The sequence below is a fragment of the Hemicordylus capensis genome, chromosome 3 (assembly GCF_027244095.1).
Source record: "Hemicordylus capensis ecotype Gifberg chromosome 3, rHemCap1.1.pri, whole genome shotgun sequence".
NCBI classification, from domain to species: Eukaryota; Metazoa; Chordata; class Lepidosauria; order Squamata; family Cordylidae; genus Hemicordylus; species Hemicordylus capensis.
The window spans coordinates 276,853,083-276,878,221 of NC_069659.1; the positions used below are offsets into that span (position 1 = coordinate 276,853,083).

At 42.9% G+C, this 25,139-nt stretch overlaps 1 protein-coding gene across 1 annotated transcript in view; it reads right to left on the bottom strand.

The window, feature by feature from the left end:
• Window positions 1-693: 693 nt before the first annotated feature.
• The window catches only part of SMC3 (structural maintenance of chromosomes 3), a 42,654-nt gene continuing 18,208 nt past the window's right edge, over window positions 694-25,139 (bottom strand). The window contains exons 15-29 of the mRNA XM_053308528.1: window positions 23,796-23,895; window positions 23,226-23,386; window positions 22,786-22,927; window positions 22,214-22,364; window positions 21,701-21,853; window positions 15,899-16,050; window positions 15,361-15,519; window positions 8,190-8,297; window positions 6,394-6,502; window positions 4,503-4,750; window positions 4,200-4,412; window positions 3,264-3,455; window positions 2,980-3,157; window positions 2,574-2,680; window positions 694-1,162 (exon numbers count right to left, since the gene is read on the bottom strand). Of these exons, the coding sequence (XP_053164503.1) occupies window positions 1,091-1,162; window positions 2,574-2,680; window positions 2,980-3,157; window positions 3,264-3,455; window positions 4,200-4,412; window positions 4,503-4,750; window positions 6,394-6,502; window positions 8,190-8,297; window positions 15,361-15,519; window positions 15,899-16,050; window positions 21,701-21,853; window positions 22,214-22,364; window positions 22,786-22,927; window positions 23,226-23,386; window positions 23,796-23,895 (2,245 nt within the window). The 3' untranslated portion in view covers window positions 694-1,090. The remainder of the gene's footprint in view (window positions 1,163-2,573; window positions 2,681-2,979; window positions 3,158-3,263; window positions 3,456-4,199; window positions 4,413-4,502; window positions 4,751-6,393; window positions 6,503-8,189; window positions 8,298-15,360; window positions 15,520-15,898; window positions 16,051-21,700; window positions 21,854-22,213; window positions 22,365-22,785; window positions 22,928-23,225; window positions 23,387-23,795; window positions 23,896-25,139) is intronic.

The window sequence follows — 25,139 nt, forward strand, 5'->3', positions numbered from 1 at the left end:
ACACATTATGAAGTTTCTTTTGGGAGTTTCCTATCTGCTAGGCCCCTTGGAGTTCTTGTAGTGACACTTTATCTACTGCTAGTAGTTAATTTCCTGCTGTGCTGGTATGATAGTAGTGGTATAGCAACATGAAAGGGAAAACCTTAACACAACTCTACACAAACTTAACATGACACTGGGCAATCTTGTGGAAGAGGAAACTCTGGTCCAAAATGCCTTCAAACAAGTAAGCAAAATAACAGATGGTTGAATTAGAATTTCATCAGATGGACTTTCCCATACTTTCCAGGCTTTAAGATGATGAGTGGAATGGATGCTGTGCAGAACTGGCAGTGGAGGGGGTCAGGATAAGACAGTATTTGGAAACAAACAATCCCATGGTTTATGTTAAAGGAGTAAAGAAGAAAAACAAGTAGACTGTGATCCCTTGCAGAACGTGAATAAAAAAGCTCAATAGATTTGTAACAAATGTAACTTACTTTGACATTTAAAATCCAATGAAATAGAGCTAACCAGATGATTGATGTTTACCTGCATAGAAAGGAAGAGCCTTTTTAAGACTTGTAGATTCTATTGCAGACCTCTGATCTGAACATGGATTTTGCCCCCTGCACTAACATCTTCTACTTGTAACCAAACTGAAATATACATGAAGTGATATGGTAAAGGCACACACACACACACACGCCTAAATTACAGCATTAAAAGCAATAACTTTATTGAAGCTCTTTTTTAAAAAATCATGTGCGGCAGTATAAATGATAAAATTGGAACTGGAAAGGAAGAGCTGACATTTTAAAAAAAACAAACCCACTTTAAACAGCAAAGACACTTTACAAAAAATCCAAGAAAATACATTTTTCAAACTAGATACACAATATAAAGGTATAACTAACAGGTATCTATAAAATAATACAGCAACACGCACACAAACTGGACTCCAATGTCAATGGAAATGCTTATCTTCAGGTGTTCTATTAGCTATGTTCAAAAGCTACTTTAATAGAGTACGTATTCCAGATTTACATAGTTGCCTGGGGGAGGCACAATATTTTACACAACTTCCCAATAGGCGGACACTGCCCCTTGTTTAGCCGTGAGTAGTATCATCTTCCACAAAGTCTTTGGCCATCTCTGCTGTGATCACATCAATATGACTGACCTAAATCCGCAAGATAAATATTCACTAATCAATAAAGATTCTAGTGCACATAACAGCTCTATAGTGTTTCTGAAACAAGCTTCATCTAAGCAAATTATAATAGCATAATGGAGATGAATGATTCAGACAATGACTCCTTCTGCACACAACTCTCTCTGTTGCATCAAATGTGGGAAAACCATCAAGTGTGGTATTGAATGCCAAACCTAGCTTTCTGGGAGTCTCAGATTTCATTAAGCTGGCAAATATGTGCTTCCAAGTGTCTGGACAATGCCTGGTGAAGCTTCCGAAGCCAAGCTGGTGACTGAATACATGCTTTTTGACCTTACCAGCAAAAGCAGAGTAAAAAATCAAGCAAATCTGTTTAATTTGTACAATTTATACAAGTAGCATATTTCAGTCTTACTTGGCACATATTTTTAAAATTAGAAAGTACATAGTGTCCTGCTTCTGGACTGCTATCAATAGAAAGCAGCCCAGAAATAGGACAGTATGTACTTTGTATTAAAAATAATAATAAACCCCTTCAGTGCCATGTGTTCAGATACATCTGTATATCCGGAGATATCCACAGTGCCCTGCTCTTGCAGTCATGTCACGTCAAGACAAGCTGAAAATCAAGGCAATCACTAGCCTTTGAATCACTGAACATTTAACTGAAGCCATCATGGTAGCTAAAATCTGTTGAATCCATACCTCCATTTCCTAAATAATATTACTTATTTGAGCTGGTGCACTGTAGTGGTTAAGTGCCTGAGTTATGAATCACGAGTTTTCTGGTCGGAACCTCATCTCTGCTGTAAGCTCAACAGGTAGCCTTAAGGCAAGTTACCCCCACCCAGCCTCAGCACTACAAAGCATAGTCCTGGCAAATAACATGCACCAGTCCTCTGGGACTGTGTGGAGACAGCCACTCCCAATGTGGCTGTCTCTGGACTGTATTGTGAGGAGGAGGTTCCTTTACGGAAAATAGAGCCTCTTACTGGCCTGGCAAAGGCTAGGAAGTCATGTGGGGAGTGCCAGAAAGTGTGTGAGGGATTATGGGAGGTGTAATCCTTCCCCCACAGAGTTTTATAGGGAAAAGGACTACACCTCCCAGCATTCCCCACATAGACCTCCTCATGCTCCCTGCTTGTCTTTCCGGGGGGTTCTGAGGTAATACAGGGCTCTGCTTCCTGTAAAAGAAGACAGACACAGAAAGTATGCAGGATTGTGCAGAGATGACTGCACCTCCACAGGGTTCCAAAGGGCTGTTGCATATTGTTTTACTTCTGATGCTCTGAAGCATGGCCCTATTACTTACCATGGGTCATGACATCTCTATTACCACCACATAGAACTCACTGATTATATATGACCTATCCAAGTCATGCTTCAGAGGATCTCAGCCACATATTTTAAAAATGCATACCTTATTTCTGAACTTTACACCATAGAACTTATCAGCCGATTCAAGCAATTCAGGCCTGAAAGTGGTGGTAATGAATTGAGCATGCTCTGCTAGTTCCATTATCATATCTGAAACAAGATAAATTTGTTACTCAATACTTTAAGTATAAGTTACAGAACATTTATGTGAGACACAGCAGCTTGTATTTATGTAACAAGCCCTCACAGGGAGGCACTTATTTCAGTGGAGAGCACATTCCAAAGTCTCAGGGTGGCAACAGAGAAGGCCCATCCTTGAGTAGCCACCAGATGAGCTGGTGTTCACTGCAAATGGACCGCCCTGGAAGATCTCAATGGGTGGCAGGGCTCATAGTGAGGAAAACATTCTCTTAAATACCCTGGGCTAAGCTGTACTATAAACATGTTACCTGAAACAGCTTTTCTGTGCTGGGCATCCAAGGCTTGATCAATCTCATCAAAGAGGTAGAAGGGAGCTGGATCACATTTCTGGATAGCAAAAATCAAAGCTAGTGCTACTAGTGACTTCTGTCCACCAGAAAGCTGCTGCATCTCTCTCATTTCACCTTGCTTACCAGTAAACGACACCTGAAGAACAGCATAAAAGCATGTTATTGCTACTTCTTAAGCACCATCATGCGTTATCCGCAAGACAGTCAGCTGGCATTTGAAGGATAAGATAGTATGTGTTTACCCGAATCCCAACTCCAGTAAACTGATCCACAGATGGCACGCTGCTCTGGGATCCTGATCCCTTTTCACTCTCGGCACTGCCTTCCCCTTCATCTTGAGACTGACTGCCTTCTATATCACCCTTCTTCATCACAAGCGTAGCTTTCCCCCCAGGCACCAGCTTCTGAAACACTTCACTGAAGTTCTTTGACACCTTGAGTAAGTGGAATTCAGTTCAGATTAATCTTTATGAAAACAACATAAGGAAGCTTCAATGGCTATTTTGATAAGGTACTACAACAAAAGTCCATCCTAGAACACACAAAATCACCTGATTAATTGCCCATTAACAATTAATGCTTCAGTGCTACCCATCCAGACTAAGTTAGTTATGATTAAGGCCCACTGAAATGACGTAGCTAGTCATGACTAAGTTGTCTCATTCATTTCAGTGGTGCTTAATCACAACTAACTTAGTCTGGATATTACCCAAAGTGTTGGTCCCATAAAATAACAGATAATTGCTGGTAAAAGGACTACCTTCTATGTAGTGAAGAAAACAAACATTAAAGTCTCCTAGGAACAGAATGATTAAAAAAACCCTAACAAACCTTGCACCAGAGGTTTGTCCCAATGTTACCAATTTAACCCTTTTTGTATCAACTCATACCATCATGGCAAAACAAGAACGCAAAAAAAGCAATTTGTAGTGTGCATAATCAGAGAATATTCTGAGACAGATGTCTCTGTTGAAGAACCTTTTTGCAGCTAACGAGGTTATGATTTCAAGAAACCCAGCTTTTTGTTTAAACACATACACACTTTAAGCAAAAAGATTACTTGTATATATTTGAAGTTCACAAATATGCAAATTGTTTCGACTAAGGACAACTGTGGATGCTGTGTGTTAATTCAGTCCCAAAGAATACCCATAATCACAATGGGTGTCATATAATACCTGTTTAAAAGTCAGCTGAATAGCTTCATATTTTCTGAGTTCAAGGACATTCATTAACTCCATGATAGATTTGTAGCCCCTGTCCAGCTCCTCCTGACGCTTTATCAACTTCTCTTTCTGCTCTGAAAAGTTCACAAATTGATCAAGGGCCTTTTTATTGACATGGCTGTATTTTTTCAGCTCTGTGTTGCACTGCTCCAGTTTGCGAAATAGCTGCATAAAACAGAACACAGAATCCATCAGTGTCTGATACTGCACCCACACCAACCATCTCTGAAGACCAAAGCTGAACACCTTTGTTACCTGCTTTAGACTCAATGTCTGGTATTTTTCAAAGGCTTCTTGAGGAAGTGAGCCCAATTCCCTGATTTTCTTCATACACTCTTCCTTCTTTTTCAGAAGCATGCCTTGCCGATTTGTCATCTTCTCGAGCTCTTTTGTGTCATGGTTAATAGCATCCATGTGCTCTTTCTCCATGTTCTTCCAACGTTCCATGCTTTTTTGGAGTTCTTTAATCCCTGCTTCTGTTTTATCAATTGAATTATCCAAATCTAGTATATCAAAGCATAAAGCAAATGTTAAAAGGTATGAATACAACCTGAACCTTATAAAAGTGATACACAAAGAATACAAAGTATCAGAATATATTAATAATTTCTATAATCAAAAATATAACCAAAACCTCCGGTAAAAAGTTAAGAAACTTTTGAAGGCTATTTAAAGAAAAAGAAAGCACCACACATTGTTTATGAAGCAGGGAAGGAAGCCACCAAAGAATTGAAAAGTATATTAGGCTGTGCAACTATTTGTCCTTTCCAGCACTTTCCCTACAGTGTTCTATGGGGAAAGCACTGAAAAGGATTCAACTACTCAGTGCTTCCTGCACACCTTCTCCAATGTTGCTGGGGCTGGTAGGGCTCCATTTCGCCCTTAGGAACTCCACCGGCATTGGGGGAAAGTGAAGCGGTGCGTAGAGGGGTGTGGTGGGAATGATCACTTCTGCACAGTGCCAGAGATCTGGCTTTGGATATTCAGAGATGAATATGTGCATAGACCTATTAAAAGGGTTGGAGACTGAAATAGAGCCTCGTGTACAGGAGGCTGGTATTCAGGCCTAGGAGCAGCACCTTCTTTTTAGATGTCTTTAATGGAGGATACTTTCCTCTTGGTACCAATGTTTTAGGTATTGACAGCTTTTGAGATGGGCTTTCACTTCAGTACCGAGGTTCTCAGTGCTGTGGCTGCAAGAGCTCTTTGGTCTGACCCGATGGTAGTATAGGGGTCAGTGCTGAAGCAGTTGCAGATAGTGTAGGGATCAAAGTCAATAACACTGCCTTGGGGATTGGTGCCTTAGGTTTTGAGTCTACACCTGAGCTTAAATTGGAGCTCCTGGATGACTATACGGTGGTGGTGGTGGTGGAGGGTGCCTGTCATTTCAGAATCAAGCTTGTCAGTTCAGAGGGCAACAATACAGTGCCCAACTGCATTGTTGTCAAGCCGCCCTTCACCAAGGTATTATATGTGTCCACGGGCTTTGTTCCTCCAACTGCAGTGCTAGTTTTGAGTCTCCCAGAATTGCTGGACTAGCTGGGAGTCGGGATGCCCTATTCTGGTGAGCCTGTTTAGAAAAGCTCAGACAAATTAACCAGGAGTCAGTTCTAGGAGCCTCTGCGAAGCACAAAAGGCATCTGGAGCACCCACCAGTAGTGGGTAGTTTCCCTGCACAAGTGCAACATTTAAAAGTTGTGTTTATGGCCATAAGATGTTCACAATCGGAAGCAGGGGTGGGTGGGGGAAGAGAAGAGGGTCCATTCTTGAACTAAAGATGCAAAATTTACAAGGAAGAATACTGTGGATTTTAAAAGGGTGGCAGATAGAAAAGTTTTAGAGTTTTGAACAGAAGCAAGTTATAATGCTTTTTATTTTAATTCTTTTTCTGGAAGTCTTCCTGGGAAACATGTCTAGTTCAAGTAAATTAAAGGTGTTGTATTTGTACTGTACTGTATGTTCTTTGAATGCACAACTGCAGATGACGTGTTAACCCTTTCAAAGTGTCCCTAGAATATACTTCTATTAGTTCACTGTTAGTGTACAATTAAGTCTGTTTATATGTACAGTTTAATATATTTATGATATTAAGGGCATTTTCTGTTAAAAGAAGGCCTTCTCAATTGAAAAAAGCAATGTTACCAACCATCTGATCGTGCCAGGGTATCCTTGACCCGTTTGTTGATTGCCTCAAGTTCAGAGGTTGTGGCTGTAAGAACAGTGCCACCTTCAGTCTCTCTCAGCTCATTCAATTCCTAAAAAGGCAAGGAAGCAATGACATTTAACTACAACTGAAGCAAGTTGTCACTCTATAAACTATACTTCATAAAACAGAGACTATTTTAATGGTTTGTTTTTGGAATTTATAAGTATAGTGTTTTTCATAATGCAAGACTCTCCAATTGACCAGAAGCAGTTGACTCTGTAGAGTTTTGTGGTGGTGGTGGTGGTGGTGGTAAGGGAAGAGTCATTCAGATCACTACTACAGGTGAAACTCAGAAAATTAAAATATCGTGCAAAAGTCCATTAATTTCAGTAATGCAAATTAAAAGGTGAAACTGATATATGAGACAGACGCATTACATGCAAAGCGAGATAAGTCAAGCCTTAATTTGTTATAATTGTGATGATCATGGCGTACAGCTCATGAAAACCCCAAATCCACAATCTCAGAAAATTAGAATATTACATGGAACCAAGAAGACAAGGATTGAAGAATAGAACAATATCGGACCTCTGAAAAGTAAAAGCATGCATATGTATTCAGTACTTGGTTTGGGCCCCTTTTGCAGCAATTACTGCCTCAGTGCAGCGTGGCATGGATGCTATCAGCCTGTGGCACTTTAGAAGTATTATGGAAGACCAGGATGCTTCATTAGCGGCCTTCAGCAATTCTGCATTGTTTGGTCTCATGTCTCTCATCCTTCTCTTGGCAATGCCCCATAGGTCAGGCGAGTTTGCTGGCCAATCAAGCACAGTACACTGTATACTTTTCAGAGGTCCGATATTGTTCAATATCCTTCAATCCTTGTCTTCTTGGTTCCATGTAATATTCTAATTTTCTGAGATTGTGGATTTGGGGTTTTCATGAGCTGTACGCCATGATCATCACAATGATAACAAATTAAGGCTTGACTTATCTCGCTTTGCATGTAATGCGTCTGTCTCATATATCAGTTTCACCTTTTAATTTGCATTACTGAAATTAATGGACTTTTGCACGATATTCTAATTTTCCGAGTTTCACCTGTACTGGGAATCATAATTCTGTTTAAGATGCCATTATTGCTCTTTGAAAACATACATAGACAGAGCATTACAATCCCTGCTAACTGAACAAAGAGGCACCTTTTAAAGTGGTGATTTTCTTATATTTAGCAGGGGAAGAATAACTGGCCCTATTCAACCTTAGCACAGCATCCCTCCAGTGGCTGCTGCTGGTGTCTACCTTATATTTCCTTTAGAATGTGAGCCCTACCTTATATTTATTTTTCCTATGTAAACCACTTTGAGCACTTTTGCTGAAAAGCAGCAAATAAATATTAGTCACCCTAGTAATTAAGAGAATTGACAAGCATTAATAGTATCTTCAATCATTAATGACAAATTTTCTAAGGAAGGATAAAAATCTGGAGAATGTGATATAATTGGCTTGTTCACATATGCACATTCCCCACTTAGTGACTGCAGCAGTAAGCGTTAACTTGCATGTATGAATCGGTGATAGCACATTGAAATCAGCCCAAACAGGATTTGCATATCACATAAACACAATGCTCGTCAATTGAGTCAGTTTCACATTCAGTTGCAAGTCAAATGATGGAAGATCTAGTGACACACATGCAAGATATGCTTGAAAAAATGTTTTGTATTCCCACAATTGGGAACCATCTATCAATTATTTGAAAACAAATTAAAATGGATGTAAAGAAAAAATCTTACTTGTTCAACTTGGTCCAAACGCTTCCTCAGATTTTCATTGAGATATGTCTCAACTCGTGTGATGATGCCTTCAAGTTTGATCCTCTCATTCAAAAGCTGCCTATTTTCCTGTTAAAAAGAAACAACAAATTGTACTAAAAATTCATTGAAATAATATTCATATTAGATGGGCTACATATTTCACATTTTGAAAATGAATACTTATATATGTTTTGTCTTGTTATTTTATGTGGCTGTAAAGAAAAAGCACTGAAGTCTCATCTACAGTGAAAATGCTCTGAGCCTCCACTACTTCACATATATGCATTTCGTTTGCACCTGGTTTATTCTAATCAGAGTTCCAAAATAAGCCAGTCAATCTGGTTCAGATTTTGGTTTGTTTAGGAACTTGTTATAAGCCAGAATCACTTGTTTCAGAGATAACATGTGATCCTGGCTTGTTCCTAACCAGAATCCTTCCAATTCACGTGCATGAAAGAGAGAGGGACATGTACTCCTGAGCCCCTGACACATAGCATGAAGCCATTATTTAATTCTGGCTTTGTATTCGTCTGAACCAGTCCACTGCAACATAATTCTGTCTTGTTTCATCCACTGTAGACACTATGACAGGCTATCTTTCCCCCTTCCAGATAGTGATGAGCCCGGACTATTCCAGAGGCCATTCTACAGGCGTCTGGACCGGTCCAGACATGGGCGGTTCTGGGTTTGGTTGATTCGGGGTGGGGGGTTCCTTTAAGAGTGGGGGGAGGGTTTACTTACCCCTCCCGCCGCTTCCCCCCTCCGGCGCCCATAGTTCTGTTAATTGGGGCGGCAGGCCCTGCCGCCCCTTCTCCCTTTGGCTGCTGCTGCGCTTCGCTGCAAAAGGCTTATTGAAGCCTTTTGCAGCGTAGCGCAGCAGCCACCGCCGCCTCTGGAAGTACTGTGCTGGGGGTGGAGAGGGCCAGTTACTCTCCTCTTTCTAAATAAAGAGAATCACCATGGTAAAAGATGCCTCTTTGCCAAGTTAGCAGAGGGTTAGGTCTCTTTTACAGCCTGCAGCCATGATAGGTATTTCCCTTCTACAATGGAGGATACACTAAAAAAACAACACCAGGTTGCTCACCTGTAACTGATGATCTGGTAGAGATCCGTTGATATCCATTAGAATGGGTTCTGCACCTGCATGGAAGTCTCTCGGTGTCGGGTTTCTTAGCTCCTTTTCGGCGCCTGCGCCCCACCCCACATGACCACGTGGCTATTTAAGGCGGGAGGAAGCGCAGGCACCTCAGTTCCTTGGAGACCACCGAAGCAGTCAAATAGATGGTAAGTTCTACTGGATAGACCTACGGTCCACTGCAGAGAGGAGGTTCGGGAGAGTCTAATGGATATCAACGGATCTCTACCAGATCATCAGTTACAGGTGAGCAACCTGTTTATCTGGTATGGGATCCATTGAATCCATTAGAAGGGATGTTTAGTTAGCTCCAATAGGAGGAGGGAGCAGTGGATCATTGTAACACCCTTTTAAGAACACCTCTCCCAAAATTCACCTCTGCTGCAGAGCACAGGTCAATAGTGTAGTGCTTCACAAATTGTTCTTCTGAAGACCAGGTAGCAGCTTTACAAATATCAGGGAAGGAAACCCCCGACAGGAATGCCGCAGAAGTGACAAATGCCTTTGTGAAATGTGCCTTGATAGATTTTGGGCCCGCTATTCCCTGTATGGAGTAGGTCAGGTGAATGGTCTGTACCAGCCAATGAGACAGACATTGTCTGGATAGCGCTTGACCCATAGTAGAGCCCTTATATGACACCAGGAGCTTTTTCGTCTTTCGGAATGCTTTGGTCCTGGAGAGATACTACAGTAGCATCCCTGCGGACATCCAGCAAATGCAGAGCCGTCTCCAAAGGCGTGGAGGACGATCTGAAGAAGGTAGGTAGAACTATGTCCTGGTTGACATGGAAATCTGAAACTACCTTAGGTACAAAGGTGATGTCCTGACGTAGGACCACCTTGTCCGGATAGAACTGAGTGTATGGCACATCCATACGAAGGGTAGTCAATTCACTCACCCTATGAGCAGTGGTGATAGCCACTAAGAAGGCAGATTTTAAGGACACATGTCTAAGTGAAGCCGAACTCATTGGCTCGAATGGTGGTTCTGTTAGAGCAGAGAGGACCAGAGAGATGCTCCAAGGTTCCACAGGTTTGCGTACTGGAGGATAGAGATTTGTAAGTCCCTTCAAGAAACTTTTACAGGAGGAATAGGAGAACAGTGTCCTACCATCCCAGCCAGGATGTCGAGAAGAGAGAGCTGCTAGGTGCTCCCGTATGGATACGTTAGACAACTGTGATGTCTTCAAACTTGTCATGTAAAGTAAGACCTCCCGTACAGAGGCATGTTTGGGATGGAGCCCGTGAGTCCTTGCGTAAAACTCAAACCGTTTCCACTTGCTGGCATAGTTTTTTCTAGTGTACGGTTTATGTTCATTCAGCAGGATCTTTTTTAGCAGGCGATCTGCCACGCTGTCAGTTGCAGTGTGAGAACTTCGGGATGCAATACTCTGCCACCCTCTTGAACTAGCAGGTCTGGGCAGTTTGGGAGTCTCTGGTACGTGTTGGGAGTCAGCTTGAGTAGATGTGGAAACCACGCTTGGCACAGCCACCACGGTGCGATCAAGATGCATCTTGAGGAAGTACTCAAGAGTTGAGCTATTACTCTGCTGACAAGCGGCAAGGGTGTGTGTGTGACATGTACGTATGATGGATTGACCAGTCCAGCTGGAATGCATCCCCCAGTGAGTGTGGATCGTGTCCCGTTCTCGAGCAGAACAGTCTGCACTTCGCATTCTTTGCTGTAGCGAACAAGTCTATCTGGGGATGACCCCAGAGGTCGAAGATGCACCGGAGGTAACGGTCGTTCAGTTCCCACTCGTGTCAGTCCATCGAGAACAAGTGGCTGAGACCATCCACTAGGACATTGACTGATCCCTTGATGTGCGTTGGTGACACATGAGAAGGAGTGGCCACATCCTGTGAAGGATCCAGTTCTACTATTTCAGTATCAGATTCAAAATCTGATGAGCCGTGGTGGCTATCCTCAGAATCAAGGTCAGAAATCGTATGGTGTGGTGTTTCTTTTGGAGATAATGCCTGAGGAGGTGAAGGAGCGGGAAGAGGATCTGTTTGCGATCCTGTTGACGTATAAGGAATAAGTAGACATTGAGGTCGTATGGGTTTGTGTTTGCATGCCCATATTGGTGAAAAGCTTTTCAGGAGAAGGCGGAGGAGCAGACGGTTGGGAAGTAGAGGTAATCTTCTCCGCCATGTGCGGTCCTCATGAAAGTCATATGACACACCAGGCGAAGCCACACCTGGTAAGGCAGTCTCCCGTGATGAGGAAACACCATGACGAAAGCCGCATGTATGCCAAGGAGTAGTTGTATTGAGCTGTGCAGCCGTGAGCATTCGTGGGGCCATCTCAGTAGTGTCTTCCTCCGAGTGTGGGAGCTCACAGAAGGTGGAGGGTGTATTTGTGGTAGAGTCCAACATCTTGAAGAAGGGATCCAGAGGTTGTGCGCCACCGTCCTCCACGTCCGTAACCTCCAATGTAAAAGTCATAGGTACACGGAACCTAGGGGTTACCATGGTGATGTTCATTGGTAGGTGTCCTCTTTCGATGTTGACGGTGAACGAATCGGGTTTGGTGAAGGAGCCAGATCCCTAGACTTCGGTATCGAAAATGGTAACGCAATAGACGTGGGATCAGTCGAAGATCAGTCGAAGCAAGCCGTAAAGTCTCTGATGGTGCCGACATCGAATTCGCAATCAACAGTCCTCTCAATGTCGAGTGTAAAGGATCCGTCGGTATCGATGTTGTCAGTGTCGAGCAAGCATTAGGGCTTGGAGCCGAAGTGGTCGGTATCGATGCAGTCGGTCTCAAGTGTGAATCAGGGCTCGGTGTCGAGGTGGTCGGTATCAGTGCGATCGATGTCGATGCAGCTGGGTGTTTTGACGTTGAGTCAAGCCTTGTTTAAGGCATCGAAGGCCCCACTGGTGTTCTTGGAGGGTGTACTTTTGATGTCGAGGGAATCTCGACATCCTGAGCCGATCCCAGGAAGGAGTCGATTCTGACCAGGGCTCATTGTTTCTTCTTTTTGGCGGGGTCAGACGGAGACACCATTTTGTCATCCAGCCTTTTTGAGGACTTAGGGGCCTTCACGGGGGGCGTTGAAGTTTTAGACTGGGCCAAGACCAGGTCCTTTGAACCGTGAGGCTGAGGTGATTTCACTATACAGGAAGGCACAGCCAACACATCATCATAAATTGAAGCCCGTAGACGGAGCTCTCGATTTCTTCTTGTTTGCTTCAAGAAAATGCACAAATTGCACAAGCCAAAGTTATGTGGGCCTCGCCTAGACACAGTAAACGTAGGCTGTGGCGGTCTTGAGAGGGCAATTTAGTGTTGAACTTAGTGCAGCGTTTAAAAGTTTTCTTCCCCTTCAAGGTGTCCATTTTACTCACAGTCCAAGGTTTGTTGCCGGTAAATCAGTCCTATCCGTCATCGTGCCGGAAGGTTAGGGTGAAACAAGGTGGTCACAGTCCGAGTCAGCTGGAGCAAAAAGTCAGGGAGCAAAAAGTCCAAATCAACAGGCAAGAGAAAGTCCAAAGGTCAGTCCAAGTCAAAAAGCCAGTAGAGTAGTGAGATTTCCCAAGGAAACTCACGAAGGAGCTGCAGAAACCGAGTGATCTCTATGGTGGTCGCAAAGGAACTGAGATGCCTGTGCTTCCTTCCGCCTTAAATAGCCACGTGGTCATGTGGGGTTGGGCGCAGGCACCGAAAAGGAGCTAAGAAACTTGACGCCGAGATACTTCCACGCAGGAACAGAACCCATTCTAATAGATTCAACGGATCCCGTACCAGATCATTTCTTCAGGACTGCATGAATGTGTTTTGTTTTAACTTTCCACTCCCCCATCCCTTGCATTTATAATAATTTATAACTACTACTCCTCGCTCAGGTCTACTCCATCCCCGTAAATCCTCTATTCATTAAGAGAGCGCGCGCACACACTGGATATATATCACCAGCAGAACAGGATTGATCAGGTCTGTTATCTCTCATCCCCATATACTGCTCCTAACATGTTCACAGAATATAATGAGGTTATTATTAATATTCATGATAATATCTTTGACCTAGGTTTCTTATGAATTAAAATCTAATTTAAAGATGTAAGAAATCCAATTTTTAAGCATTGATTTTTATCAACCTTGTGTGGGACTAAGGTTTAAGGGTGAGTTATGCATGCTTGGTTTTTTTTAAACTGCTAGGGGTGAAGGTAATGTTATTTATTTTATTTTTATTTATTTTATCAACATATTTTATACCGCCCCAAACTTACACTCCAATATTAGTCAGATATTAAACAGCTGGGGTGCAGAGCTGGAGATTATTCCCTAAAGTTGTTGTTTTATCTAAAGGGAGTGGGGGGGGGGATTGCCAAGTTGTTCGATCCCCCTTTAAAATTATGAAAAAACTCTTGTTGCTTCTACTAGTTGGTGCTGGGCTGGCTATATTATGCATTTGGGCTCTGGTGAAGGAAGACGGTGCACATCTGGAGGATCGGGAACGAGCTATTACAGTAGTGGTGGGAAATAGAAGACTAGGCACTGACAGGTCAGCAGGCCATTACAGGGGAAGGGAGATCAGGAATTTAATAATCATTTCCCCTTCCAGCTGTCCTGCTGGCTCTTAGGCTTCAGTGAGTAATCCCAACCACCCACAGAACCAGACCATGCTCTTTTATAATTCCAGGCTGGTTCAAATTAAGACTGAAATCATCCATGATTTGATCACGGATGAGGGAGCCGACTTGATTTGTATAATGGCAGCCTGGCTGGTGGAGATCAGTGAGGCCCAGCGTCTTCCAGCGGGGTTTTAGGGTTGGTTCTGCAAGTGATTTTGTTGATGCCCTGGCTGATACCTGGAATAGAGAACTCACCATGGTAACAGACACAATTGCTCCCGAACAGCCTCTCTGTCCTGCTTTGAAATTAGCCCTGTGGTACATGGAACAGCTACAGGAGCTGAAGTTGCAAGGGAGACAACTGGAACCCAAGAAGAAGAGGGCCCTACTTGAATCCGACAAAACCTCTTTTGAAAGCTTCTGCTCTAGCAATATATGCAGCAAAGGAGCAATTCTATTCTGCATGTAATGTGTCTGCAAGCTCTAGTGTCCAGCGGAGCTATTCAGAGTTGTAAGGGGATTGACTCAGGTTCCCTCCTCTCTAACCCTGAATTTGGAGTCTTCAGTTTTTTGCTGTGATGTTTTTAGTTAGTCTTTCACAGATAAAACCTCTTCCATCTAGCTGACTTGGACGCCACAATTACTGTAAGAATCAGTTACGGGAGTGTCCAGTAACTCCTCTTCTATGACTAGAATGGATCTGTTTCAATTTGTGACTCCTGAGGATATCGCTAGAAGCTAAGATTACCAAACATAGACTGACATACTTTGGTCATGTCATGTGAACTGACTCACTCGAAAAGACAATTATGCTGGGAATGATCAGCGGGAGGAGACGGTGATAGCCTTATACTCGGTGGCTGGATATTATAAAAAAATGACACTGGAATGACCATGGCGGACTTAAAGGAAGCTGTCCGAGATAGGATGGCATGGAGTGCAGTGATCCACAGAGTGACCAAGAGCTGGACACTACTGAACGGATAGAGAGAGAGAGAGAGAGAGAGAGAGGAGCTCCTTGGAGCTGTATGGCCTACCACCTGTTCTCTGAATCCAAACCAAACATGGTTTATATAATCTAGTAGGATATCTCACTATGGGATGGCAGGATGCCTCCATGTCCGAAGGAGGCAAATTATGAGACCTTTACTTAAGAATTAATTAAGATTATCTAGACCATAACTTTTGTGCAGGCTATGAGGGCGAGGAATCCTTGGCCAGCCTGATGGATGATCTTGATCAAGGATTCAATAGTGACCATGACCGTTGGTTCTTTTAGACCTCTCTGGGGCTTTTGATACCACTGACCATGGTATAGATAGTAATGCTTTCAGTGGTTGCTCTGCAAAACAGACAGTTTGCTCTACAGAACAGGAGCTATTGTAAAGTGTCCTTCAATCATGATTCAACATTGCTTTTTTTCTTAAGTATTCTTACCTGTTGCAGTTGTCGAATCTCATCATTAAGGGCATCCACTCGCTTCTGGTCCTCTAAACTGAGCTGAGACAACAGGTCTGTTCCCAGTTCTGCTTTTAATGATTCTCGTGTTGATTCCATAGCATGTAAACTTGCCTCCAGACTTTGTAAGCTGCGTTGCTAAAGTTAAATTATATTGTGTAAGCATTCCACCATGAATAAGAGCCCTTCTAGTTCATTTATCTCAGTGGGTGGGGCCAGCTAAAGAAAATGTATAAAAGCAGTTAATACATCCCAGCTACTTATATGCCTCAAAAGCCTGATACAGATTTAGGAACTCTCAGAGAAGTATACACTGTAACTAGATTAAAACACAGTCATAGCCTCCTGTATTCCTCTCCTCAATGGCTTAACAAAACAAAACAATTAACCTGCTCGTAGAATGTGGTGCCACAGGATACAACTCAATTATATGTTGCACTAAAAAGTTATCCTGAATCCCAGTATAATGAAACTAGTGTATGCCTACTAAATGAAAGTATTCTAAGATATCCCACACCTTAGGCATGAATGTTTTCTCCGACTGCTGTCTCTTCTCTTTCAGCATTTTCATCTCTGACAAGATGCTGTCTCTGGAAGCTTTGAATTTTCTCTGTTGGGTTTCAATCTGTTGCATTTGATTCATGAGCTGATCAATTTCATTATTAATCCATGCAATGTGCTAAGGAAAACATTCTATTCATTATTATTCATCCATAGTTAATTATGGATTACACACACACACACACACACACACACATATATATCCTATACCATAAAACCCTTAAGCGTGCGGCCGTGCTGCCCGTGTCTTTTTGGGCCGTTCTGGGCATGCGCGGAGCCAGACCACAGACGGCCCAGACACAGACGGCCATCTTCTTTTAAATATTGTGAAGAACGACTAAAAGGCCTAAAATGCCCCCGCGGCTGTCGCCGCCAACCGTCCGCCCCCCTCTCCAAGCTTTAAACCCCCACCCCCATGTTTAAGGACCAAAACGGCCCTTGAAAATGCCCCCGAATGCCCACGCGGCTAACGCCGCCAACCGCCCGCCCGCCCGCCCAGCTGCCGAAACCTGCTTACCAACACAACTCTCCTCCCTGGGAGCATGTCCTAAAATCGCTTGCATGACCAACGTAGAGAAGGAGAGAGGAGCTCGCATGCAGAGCTCCTCTCTCCTTCTCTACGTTGGTCATGCAAGCGATTTTAGGACATGCTCCCGGGGAGGAGAGGTCTCGGCAGCTGGGAGGGCTGGCGGTAGTTCGGCAGCGGGAGCCCCGGGGGAATGCTCATGGGCCGTTTTGTCCCTAAAAAGTGGGGGTGTGGGTTTTTGCTTGGGGGGGGTGGCTGGTTGGCGGCGGCAGCCGCGGTGGCATTGTAATGGGGCATTTTAGCCCTTTTAGTCGTTCTTGACAATATTTAAAAGAAAATGGCCATCCGTGTCAGGGGGTGGTGGAAAGGAGGACTTGGGAGGACGGGCTGCCATAACACACAGTTGCACAAGCACAAACAAAAGTACACAGTAAGCCCAGCTCATGGAGCGGAGTGCAGCCGCCATTTCCTTGCCCTTTCCCCGGCCAACCAATCACATATTGCGAAATTCCCCCCCACCCCTTCCAACTAAGGGCGGGGAAATAGTCTGCATAAATAACGCCCGCACGCAGCAGCTGAGTTCACTAACCGTCTCCACTTCACCGTTAGAGGAGATTATTCCGAGAGCAAAACAGGACGCTTATTTCTGGCACTTCATTGCCAAAATTAACTCATAACATCCAGGAGTGGCTTTCTATTAGTGATTTACAACAAAATACTGCCAGGAGTCTAAACTCCCTGAAGGGAGTCAGCACACCAACCGCCAGGGAAGCCCTCAGAACCAGAGAAAGTGCTTCTCCACTCACAGTGAAGCAAACTTTGATCTTTTATTTAGCAAGCTTAACAGAGCACAGCACGTTGATGATTACTGTCACCACATTGTCAAAATTTACTAACAAGACCCATGAAATCAGGCTGAAGTCGCAACACACCAGCCGACAGGGTAGCCCTCACAAGCAGAGAGAGTTCCTTTCCACTCACAGTTCCTTTCCACTCACAGTGGTGTATAAATAAATACTATGAGGGCAGAGGGGGGAGAAATACAGAAAATTACTTAAAAAAAAAATCATGAATATGTTAAAACAAAGCAATAGTAGTGTGCACGGATCGGTTCGGAGGCCATTCCACTGGCCTCCGAACCGATCCGGACAAGGGGTGGTTTTGGTTCGGGAGGGTTGGGGGGGGAGGTTCCATTAAGGGCGGGGGGGCTTTACTCACCCCTCCCGCGCTTTGCTGCTCTGGCGCCATAATTATTTTTAAAAATGCGCCGCAGAATTGCTCGTTGCTCGCCGCTCCTTCTTGACTTCAAAATCGGGCGGCAGGATACTTCCCTGCCGCCCCCGAAGCCCCCTCAAGCCATTTGAGCTCTTGAAATCTCGCCCGGACCGAGTGCTAAAGCGCTCGGGCGGGCGGCGGGGAGATGTCTGTCCGTCCGCCCGCCCCCTTCCCTGCCTTCTGCGAAGTGCAGGGAGCCTTCTGCGCGCGCGTGCGCAGAAGCAGGGAGCCTTCTGCGCGCACGTGCGCAGAAGGCTCCCTGCACTTCGCAGAAGGCAGGGAAGGGGGCGGGCGGACGGACAGACATCTCCCCGCCGCCCGCCCGAGCGCTTTAGCACTCGGTCCGGGCGAGATTTCAAGAGCTCAAATGGCTTGAGGGGGCTTCGGGGGCGGCAGGGAAGTATCCTGCCGCCCGATTTTGAAGTCAAGAAGGAGCGGCGAGCAACGAGCAATTCTGCGGCGCATTTTTAAAAATAATTATGGCGCCAGAGCAGCAAAGCGCGGGAGGGGTGAGTAAAGCCCCCCCCGCCCTTAATGGAACCCCCCACCCCAGTGCCGAGCCGCAGGTCCGCGGTCCGGTGCACACCCCTACAAAGCAAGGGAGAAGAAATAGCAAAAAACAAAAAAAGGGGGGAATACAGGAAAACAGTAAAGAGAGTAAGAGACAGAGAGATAAAGAAACAGACAGAAAGAATAAACCAAAAAAAGGAAAAATAAATAAAGGGAGGGTAAAAGCTAGCGCCCGTTATTATAACAGGCTTAAACATACTAGTATATATATACATACATATATATTATATATATACATACATACATACATACATATACATATATATATATACACATATACACACACACACACACACACACACACACATATATATATATATATATATATATATATAAATCTGAGACAGCCCCTTTGTGTTAACACTTTATTAACATAAATGGGCTCAGACAAACTATCATCACTTAAATACAGACCTCTTACCATAGAGCATACTATAACACAGAAATACTACATGCTGTGACTTGCCTTAAGTAAACAAAACACAAGCCATAATACAATTGAAAACTTATAAAAGTATTCACATGCCTGGATCTTACCAACTAATAATTAGCCATGTTTGGACACTTAATAATGATGTCACATAAAATGAATTGTAACTTGAAATAAATTTGGATGCAATATAAAATACTTCTTTCCAGCCTATGTACATAAAATGTAATTTTTTTTAGCAACTGTCAATATTGTAGTGGAAAATAATAAAAACCTCAGGCTACTCACAGTGTAACTTCAGTCCACTCTACTCAGCACAGAGCCCACGCATAGAGAATTCCTATGGGGGTCAATGGAATTCTGTTTTGGTCTCCAAAATTAGTCATGTCCACATAGGCAGTGCAACTAGCCATTAGGAAGAATGGGACGACTGTGTGTGTCTCTCATATCCCCATCTAGCCCTAATCCTTGCCTAGGCACAAGTCACTCGTGCTCCAAAACTTGCCCCAGATAGAGAGCAACTGAATAAGAATACAGGAGGTGTGAACAGGCCTAGCATTTCCCTGACAGTAATACTGCCTGTGCCAGTTATTTTCTTTATAATATCCTATGTCTTACTATAAATACATGTCCCTTAATTCATCATGGCCCTTAAAAAATACAATGCATTCCATTTCCCAAGGTTCTAAAACTTGATGCTTTAAGGAAAACAATGCTGCTGTCTATAAAACACAACATCCTCTTCTTTGAACATACATAACAGAATTATGCTCATTATTCAAAATGAAGTAACAAGCTCATACACAGATTCTAAGCAATGCTATTGAAACACTTATCCCAACTTCAACAAGCACCAGAGGCAATGTCAGTAAACATCTCAGTTGTGGGCTCATCTTCTCTTTCCTCTAAAGCCAACTATAACTTGATAAGTTTTCATACTATTTGTAAAGTTGTCGCCAAGGATCCACAAAGGCTTAGCTCACTAGTCAGCCATTATTTGTTATCACTACCAATCCCCTTTTATTTATTCAAATATAGAGAAAAGGAGACCTCTAGCGATGAGATCTGTGGAGTGCTGGGAGTCCTGCTCACCAGAGGACATAGGGATGTACACAAAACAGATTTTGCGTTTTGTTTTGAGCTCAAAATGCAAAACCGCCGAAACGTTTTGTCAAAACAGCAGTCAAACTGGCTGTTTTGATGAAACAACTCAAAAATGTGTCAGTGGTTCGGCCAGAGGGAACAATGGAAACATCCCTTGCTACTAGGGACACCAAAGTAGGTTGGGTGGTAGGGCATGATGGGTGCTACCTACCACCCAACTGATAAAAGAAATGGGCAAGCAGGTGATTTTAAATAAATGTTTTCCCAAACCCTATATGATTCTATGGGGGTTTGGGGGGAAAGGTAAAGATTAAAAATTTAAAAATAAGCAGTTCTAGCTGAGCAAACTGCACTCACAGACTGCATACACAAATTTTGCATTGCAATTCTGCATTGCAACTCAGCCTTGAAAAACACCACAGAAGCACACAATAAAGGCAATCTGTCCCTGCCAACACAGAACACATATTTTAAACAGTCCAAAAATGACCAAAAAGAATCGCAAACCCAGAATCCATTGCCAGCCACAGTGCCTGAGCTGAAGTATCATTGATACAAGTTGCTCTCTTACAACTCCTTATATTACTTCCTAGCATTGGAACAGCTGCCACAGCAGCACCCTTATTTAGAAGCAAGCATAGTCACAAGTGCAACTAGAGCAACTTCAAGCACAGTTTGACCGAGTACATCTCACAATGCAGATTGCAGAGTAGACTAGAGCAGTGAGTGAAGCACAGGTTAGTCTCAAGGCCAAATATTGAGCTCATCACAGCAATCACTAAGAAATCCCACACAATTACTGGCTCCGTCATGGAGTCAGTTGGGGTGGCGGAGACTGGGGGCCGCCTGGCTCCCAAAGTCACAAGATGTGAGTGTGGGGAGCATCCTGCAGAGACCCCCAGGAAAGGGAGGCTTGTTTGAGCCTCCTGGCAGGGGGGGTCTCCATGTGTGTTGGCGCAGTGTGCAGCTGCACTGCCACACGATCTGACAACCCGGGTTGGTGGAGTGCTTGCTTCGCTGACCTGGGTTAAGGGGAGGGCTACTTTGGTGGGCTAGCCGCCAAAGAACCACTGGGTTCACCCATGAGTTCTCATGATGGGGGAGACCGGGCTGGGCTCCTTTAGCCATGTTTCCCCCTCATCATGAGAATAGCCTCATTATCTCACAAACAAAAAATCCCATAACCCAAGGAAGCCATGCACACAAGTTCTGCCTATGTCAATTTGAGAGCCAGCAAAACCAGATAGTTATAGCAGAAATAGCACAGCATATTGTACTCAGTGCTGAGAAAAGAAAACAACAAAATCAAACCTATCTTCCTCCTCTCTTGATGTATCCTCTTCAAGGGAGGCATAGGGGCTCTCCTTCTGTCTTCCAATCCCTTTGAATACATTTTGAAATTCCCTCCTTCTGTGTTCTCCCTTCCATCCCCCCAGCCAATGGGGGCACAGTTGCCCATGACAACACTGTTTTGTTTGTATGATAGAAGGTCAACCAAAAAAGAGATCACAAGTCAATTGGAAACCAGTGCCAGAAAACCAATCAGCAAAAGGGAAAACAGGCCTCCAAAATGGTGCTTGAAACGTTTTGATGGAAATGGGGCTGTTTTGTTCCGAGCTCAAAACAGGCCCTTTATTTAGAGGGTGGTTTGTGTTGAGCTCGAAATGGCCCATTTTAAATTGAAATGTCTCGACATCAAAATGTTCTGCTGCACATCCCTAAGAGGACTTTGGAGGCTTGCCACTGGCAAGTGGATTTGAGGATGTCTGGTCATCTCATTTTCCCTGCATAACAAATGTATGTTTTATTAAGCAAACAAGCAATTACTCCCATACACATTATATGAAGGATATTTTCAATGTTTCTGCGCAAGTTTTCATTGAGTTTTGCTTCAAGTTCTCCCAATTCTTCTTCTACTTTCCTAACATCTTTCTGGAGTTCAAGTCGAGACTTTCTTGTATCATAATAACCCCCAGTCAAAGCCCCTCGATGGCTGACTTGATCACCTAGGAAGAAACAAAAATTATTTTTTATTAACTAATACTGGCTATTGCAACATAATGTGGGTTCACCTCAGAGGTGTTAGTCAAAAGGCAATGCAACATAATATTAGCAATTAAGTACAAAATCACATAGTTCTTATATAGGATCAAGCACCCCCATGTGTTTGTCTTAAATTTATTATGATCTCAAAAATAGATTTTCATCACCAACATAAATACCATAATAGAGTGAAAAATGCTAGATAATTAGTAAAGAAGACTGGCTTAAATATAATGGATTAGATGTTATACTGAGGAGCTGTCAAACATCAAAACAGGAAAATCCCTTTTGCTAAAAAATAAAAGCTATGTGCAAAACCATACCTTCCAAAGTAATACAATCCATAGTAAAAGCTCTGGCCAGCTGAGTAGATACTTCCATGCTCCGACAAATTAGAGTCTTTCCAAAAACATGTTTGAAAGCTTTATCAAACCTTGGATTATATCTCAGTTTACTGATCATAGGAATAGCATCCTGAAAGTTAAAAAATAAAAAATAAAAAAAAAAGCACAACACACACTTCAGTGGTTTACATCCATATTCCAGTTACACTTTTTTTAAAAAAACATTTTGTGGAGTGTATGACCCAGACTGAAATAATCTATCAAGACCAATACTGATAATTGGTTTGGGGCGGTATATAAATGTAAATGTAAAATAAAAAATCATCATCATCAAGGCAAAATTCCCTTTAATTTTCCAGAATTCACCTAAATGGAGTGAAAGTAACTGGACTAAAAACATGAGTATTAGAAGCACACAAATAATGGAGACACACAACATATGGCCACTGGGTTGCATGAAATCCCCTCAATTTTCTTCTCTGTGGTCAATGTAGCACTGATACTATTGTTAATTATACAGAACCCCACATCTACCTATAAGAATGACTCACATTTGTTTCAGGATAAGCAGTGTCTCGAACATCCAGTTTGTTCAAGGGCAGAAAAGTTACTTCTCCGGGTAGATTCATTTTATTGAACTCCATCAATATCTTAGTACTAACCTCATCGGAATCTACAATATGATAAAATAGCCTAAGACAAAATATGAAGGAGAGAATAAGAATTAATCAAGGTTTCACATAATTAAGACAGCACAGTATGTCATTCACATGCCATCAGAGATTACCAAGGGGGGAAAATCCTTATGTATTAGAAAATCATGTTAAAATGCCTATTTTTATGTATGAAACTTTTTAAAGACATAGTTGAGCATCTTACAGCTAGCTCACAATCCAGTTTAGCAGAATAGTTTATTCTCCCCCCAACCATTTTTAGTTTAGCAGAGCATCAAATATTTTGACATGAGGAAACCTACAAATGAAAAACATACCTGTTTCCTGCAGTAACTTCGACACATGTGTAGAAAGCAGGCTCACACTCAAAGTTATTCATTACTATTCCATGATAGCCATTCAGAACATGTTGGTTAATGCCTTTGCGACGAAAATGCTCCAAGACTTTGTTTATGCTGTCAATGCCATTTAGAATAGCCTGCCATAATAAAGTAGAAGGGTTTCCTGTAGTTTACATATTGAGTTACAACAGAATAGCCTAATCCCCTTATTTATTCTTGCAAGCTAATTTACATAGTCATTGAAACTTAAGCAATGGGCAGCTGCTTGCACTTAAGCAAATACTTGGTAATTGCATGAACTAACAGAAAAATCTGAGATGGATCTGAATCTTCCCATAAGCCACAAATACAAGTTTGTCAAAGCTCTATCGTCACAGTTTCAATACATACTCACAGCCTGAATAAGCTCCACCTGCCCACACCCTGCAATTGGGGGGGGGTGTATCTTAAGAGGGAGCAGCAGCAGAACTATAGCACCTGCAACACTAATCTTTTTAATAAACCAAACAATTGCATCCAACGATAAATATATGCCAGGAATTCTACCTTTCCTGTTGCTGCCCGAAGAAGTTGCTGTTTCTTTTCCAAGTCCTCTCGTTTTGCAGCAAGAGCTTGCTGTTCTGCATTTTCTTCTCTCCACAAGTAACTGAAAAAGTAACCATTGACTTAATGTTACTCTATACACCTTCAAGGAGAAGCAATACACTGTTAATATACTCTCTACATAAGATACCAGATCGGGATGGCTATACTAGAGTTTTCTAATCTCTTAATGACTGTTGTAATTCTAAAGCATTCAGAGAGGTACTCAGTGCACTATTAGTTCTTTCACCAACTCTCTTGTATGGTCTATAGTACTTCAAAATAATCTAAATATTTTTAAAGAAACAAACAGGAGGGGGTAAATTGCAACATCCCTTTTAGAGATCCATTTCTTTTTCATGTACTGACAAAGTTGCTGCTAAAAGATTTGCCTTCAGGTTGGAGAATAAAATCTTAGGCAGAAGGGCTTTATGCCAGAAACATCCAGATTGAAACCTAAACTATATTAATCATGCAGTTCCATATATTCAATTGGCCTGCTTCATATAAACCATAACATTTTGGGAAATTCAGAATATTTTGGTAAGAGCTGAGGCACTAAAGGACAGGAAAGAACCAAAGAATGGCAGCCATGGATGGGAGCCAAGATTTGTGATGGCATTAAAAACCATGCTTCCTAATGGCTGAAATCCATTAACCAGGTTCTAGTACTTTTCAACTAGTGGTACACAGTATGGCAGGTCTTTGGCCCTACTCCCATAGTGACCGCAGGGCAATGCTTCACCTGATTTGACCACAATGGAAGTAGAGAGGACTGGGAGGAAGTATATTGGCTGCAACGTGTGGCTATGCAGAAGCTGACCCCATCAGAGAGGCACAGGGAGTGAACAGCAAGAGAGAGCTCTGGAAGCAGCAGCAAATGCAGAAGGCTCTCCCGCACTGCAGGGACAACTCTGTGGCAAGCCACCCACTCCTACATACAGCAGCCATCTCTGGTGGCACTCAAAGATGGTACTCATAGAACAATGAGATGGGAAAATCCTGCCTGCACATTCTCAAGTGTTTATCCACAACTATGACGATAAGAATTCCTAGGAAAATAAAGTTATGATTCCCAGGAAGTGCTACTCCACTGGTGTGCTAGTTCTGTTTAGATGGCAAACACACTGGCTTCATTTACATTATTATTATTATTTTTTTTTAAGAGTGCAATTATTTCCTGTAAAAAGACATGACCCGACTCCACAAGGTGGAGCACAACTGAATATATGCCAGCATGAGGGGACAATTTATCTTCTTGTGCCAGCAGACTAACCCAACTCAGTTCAAGCATTGCTGTTATCTTCT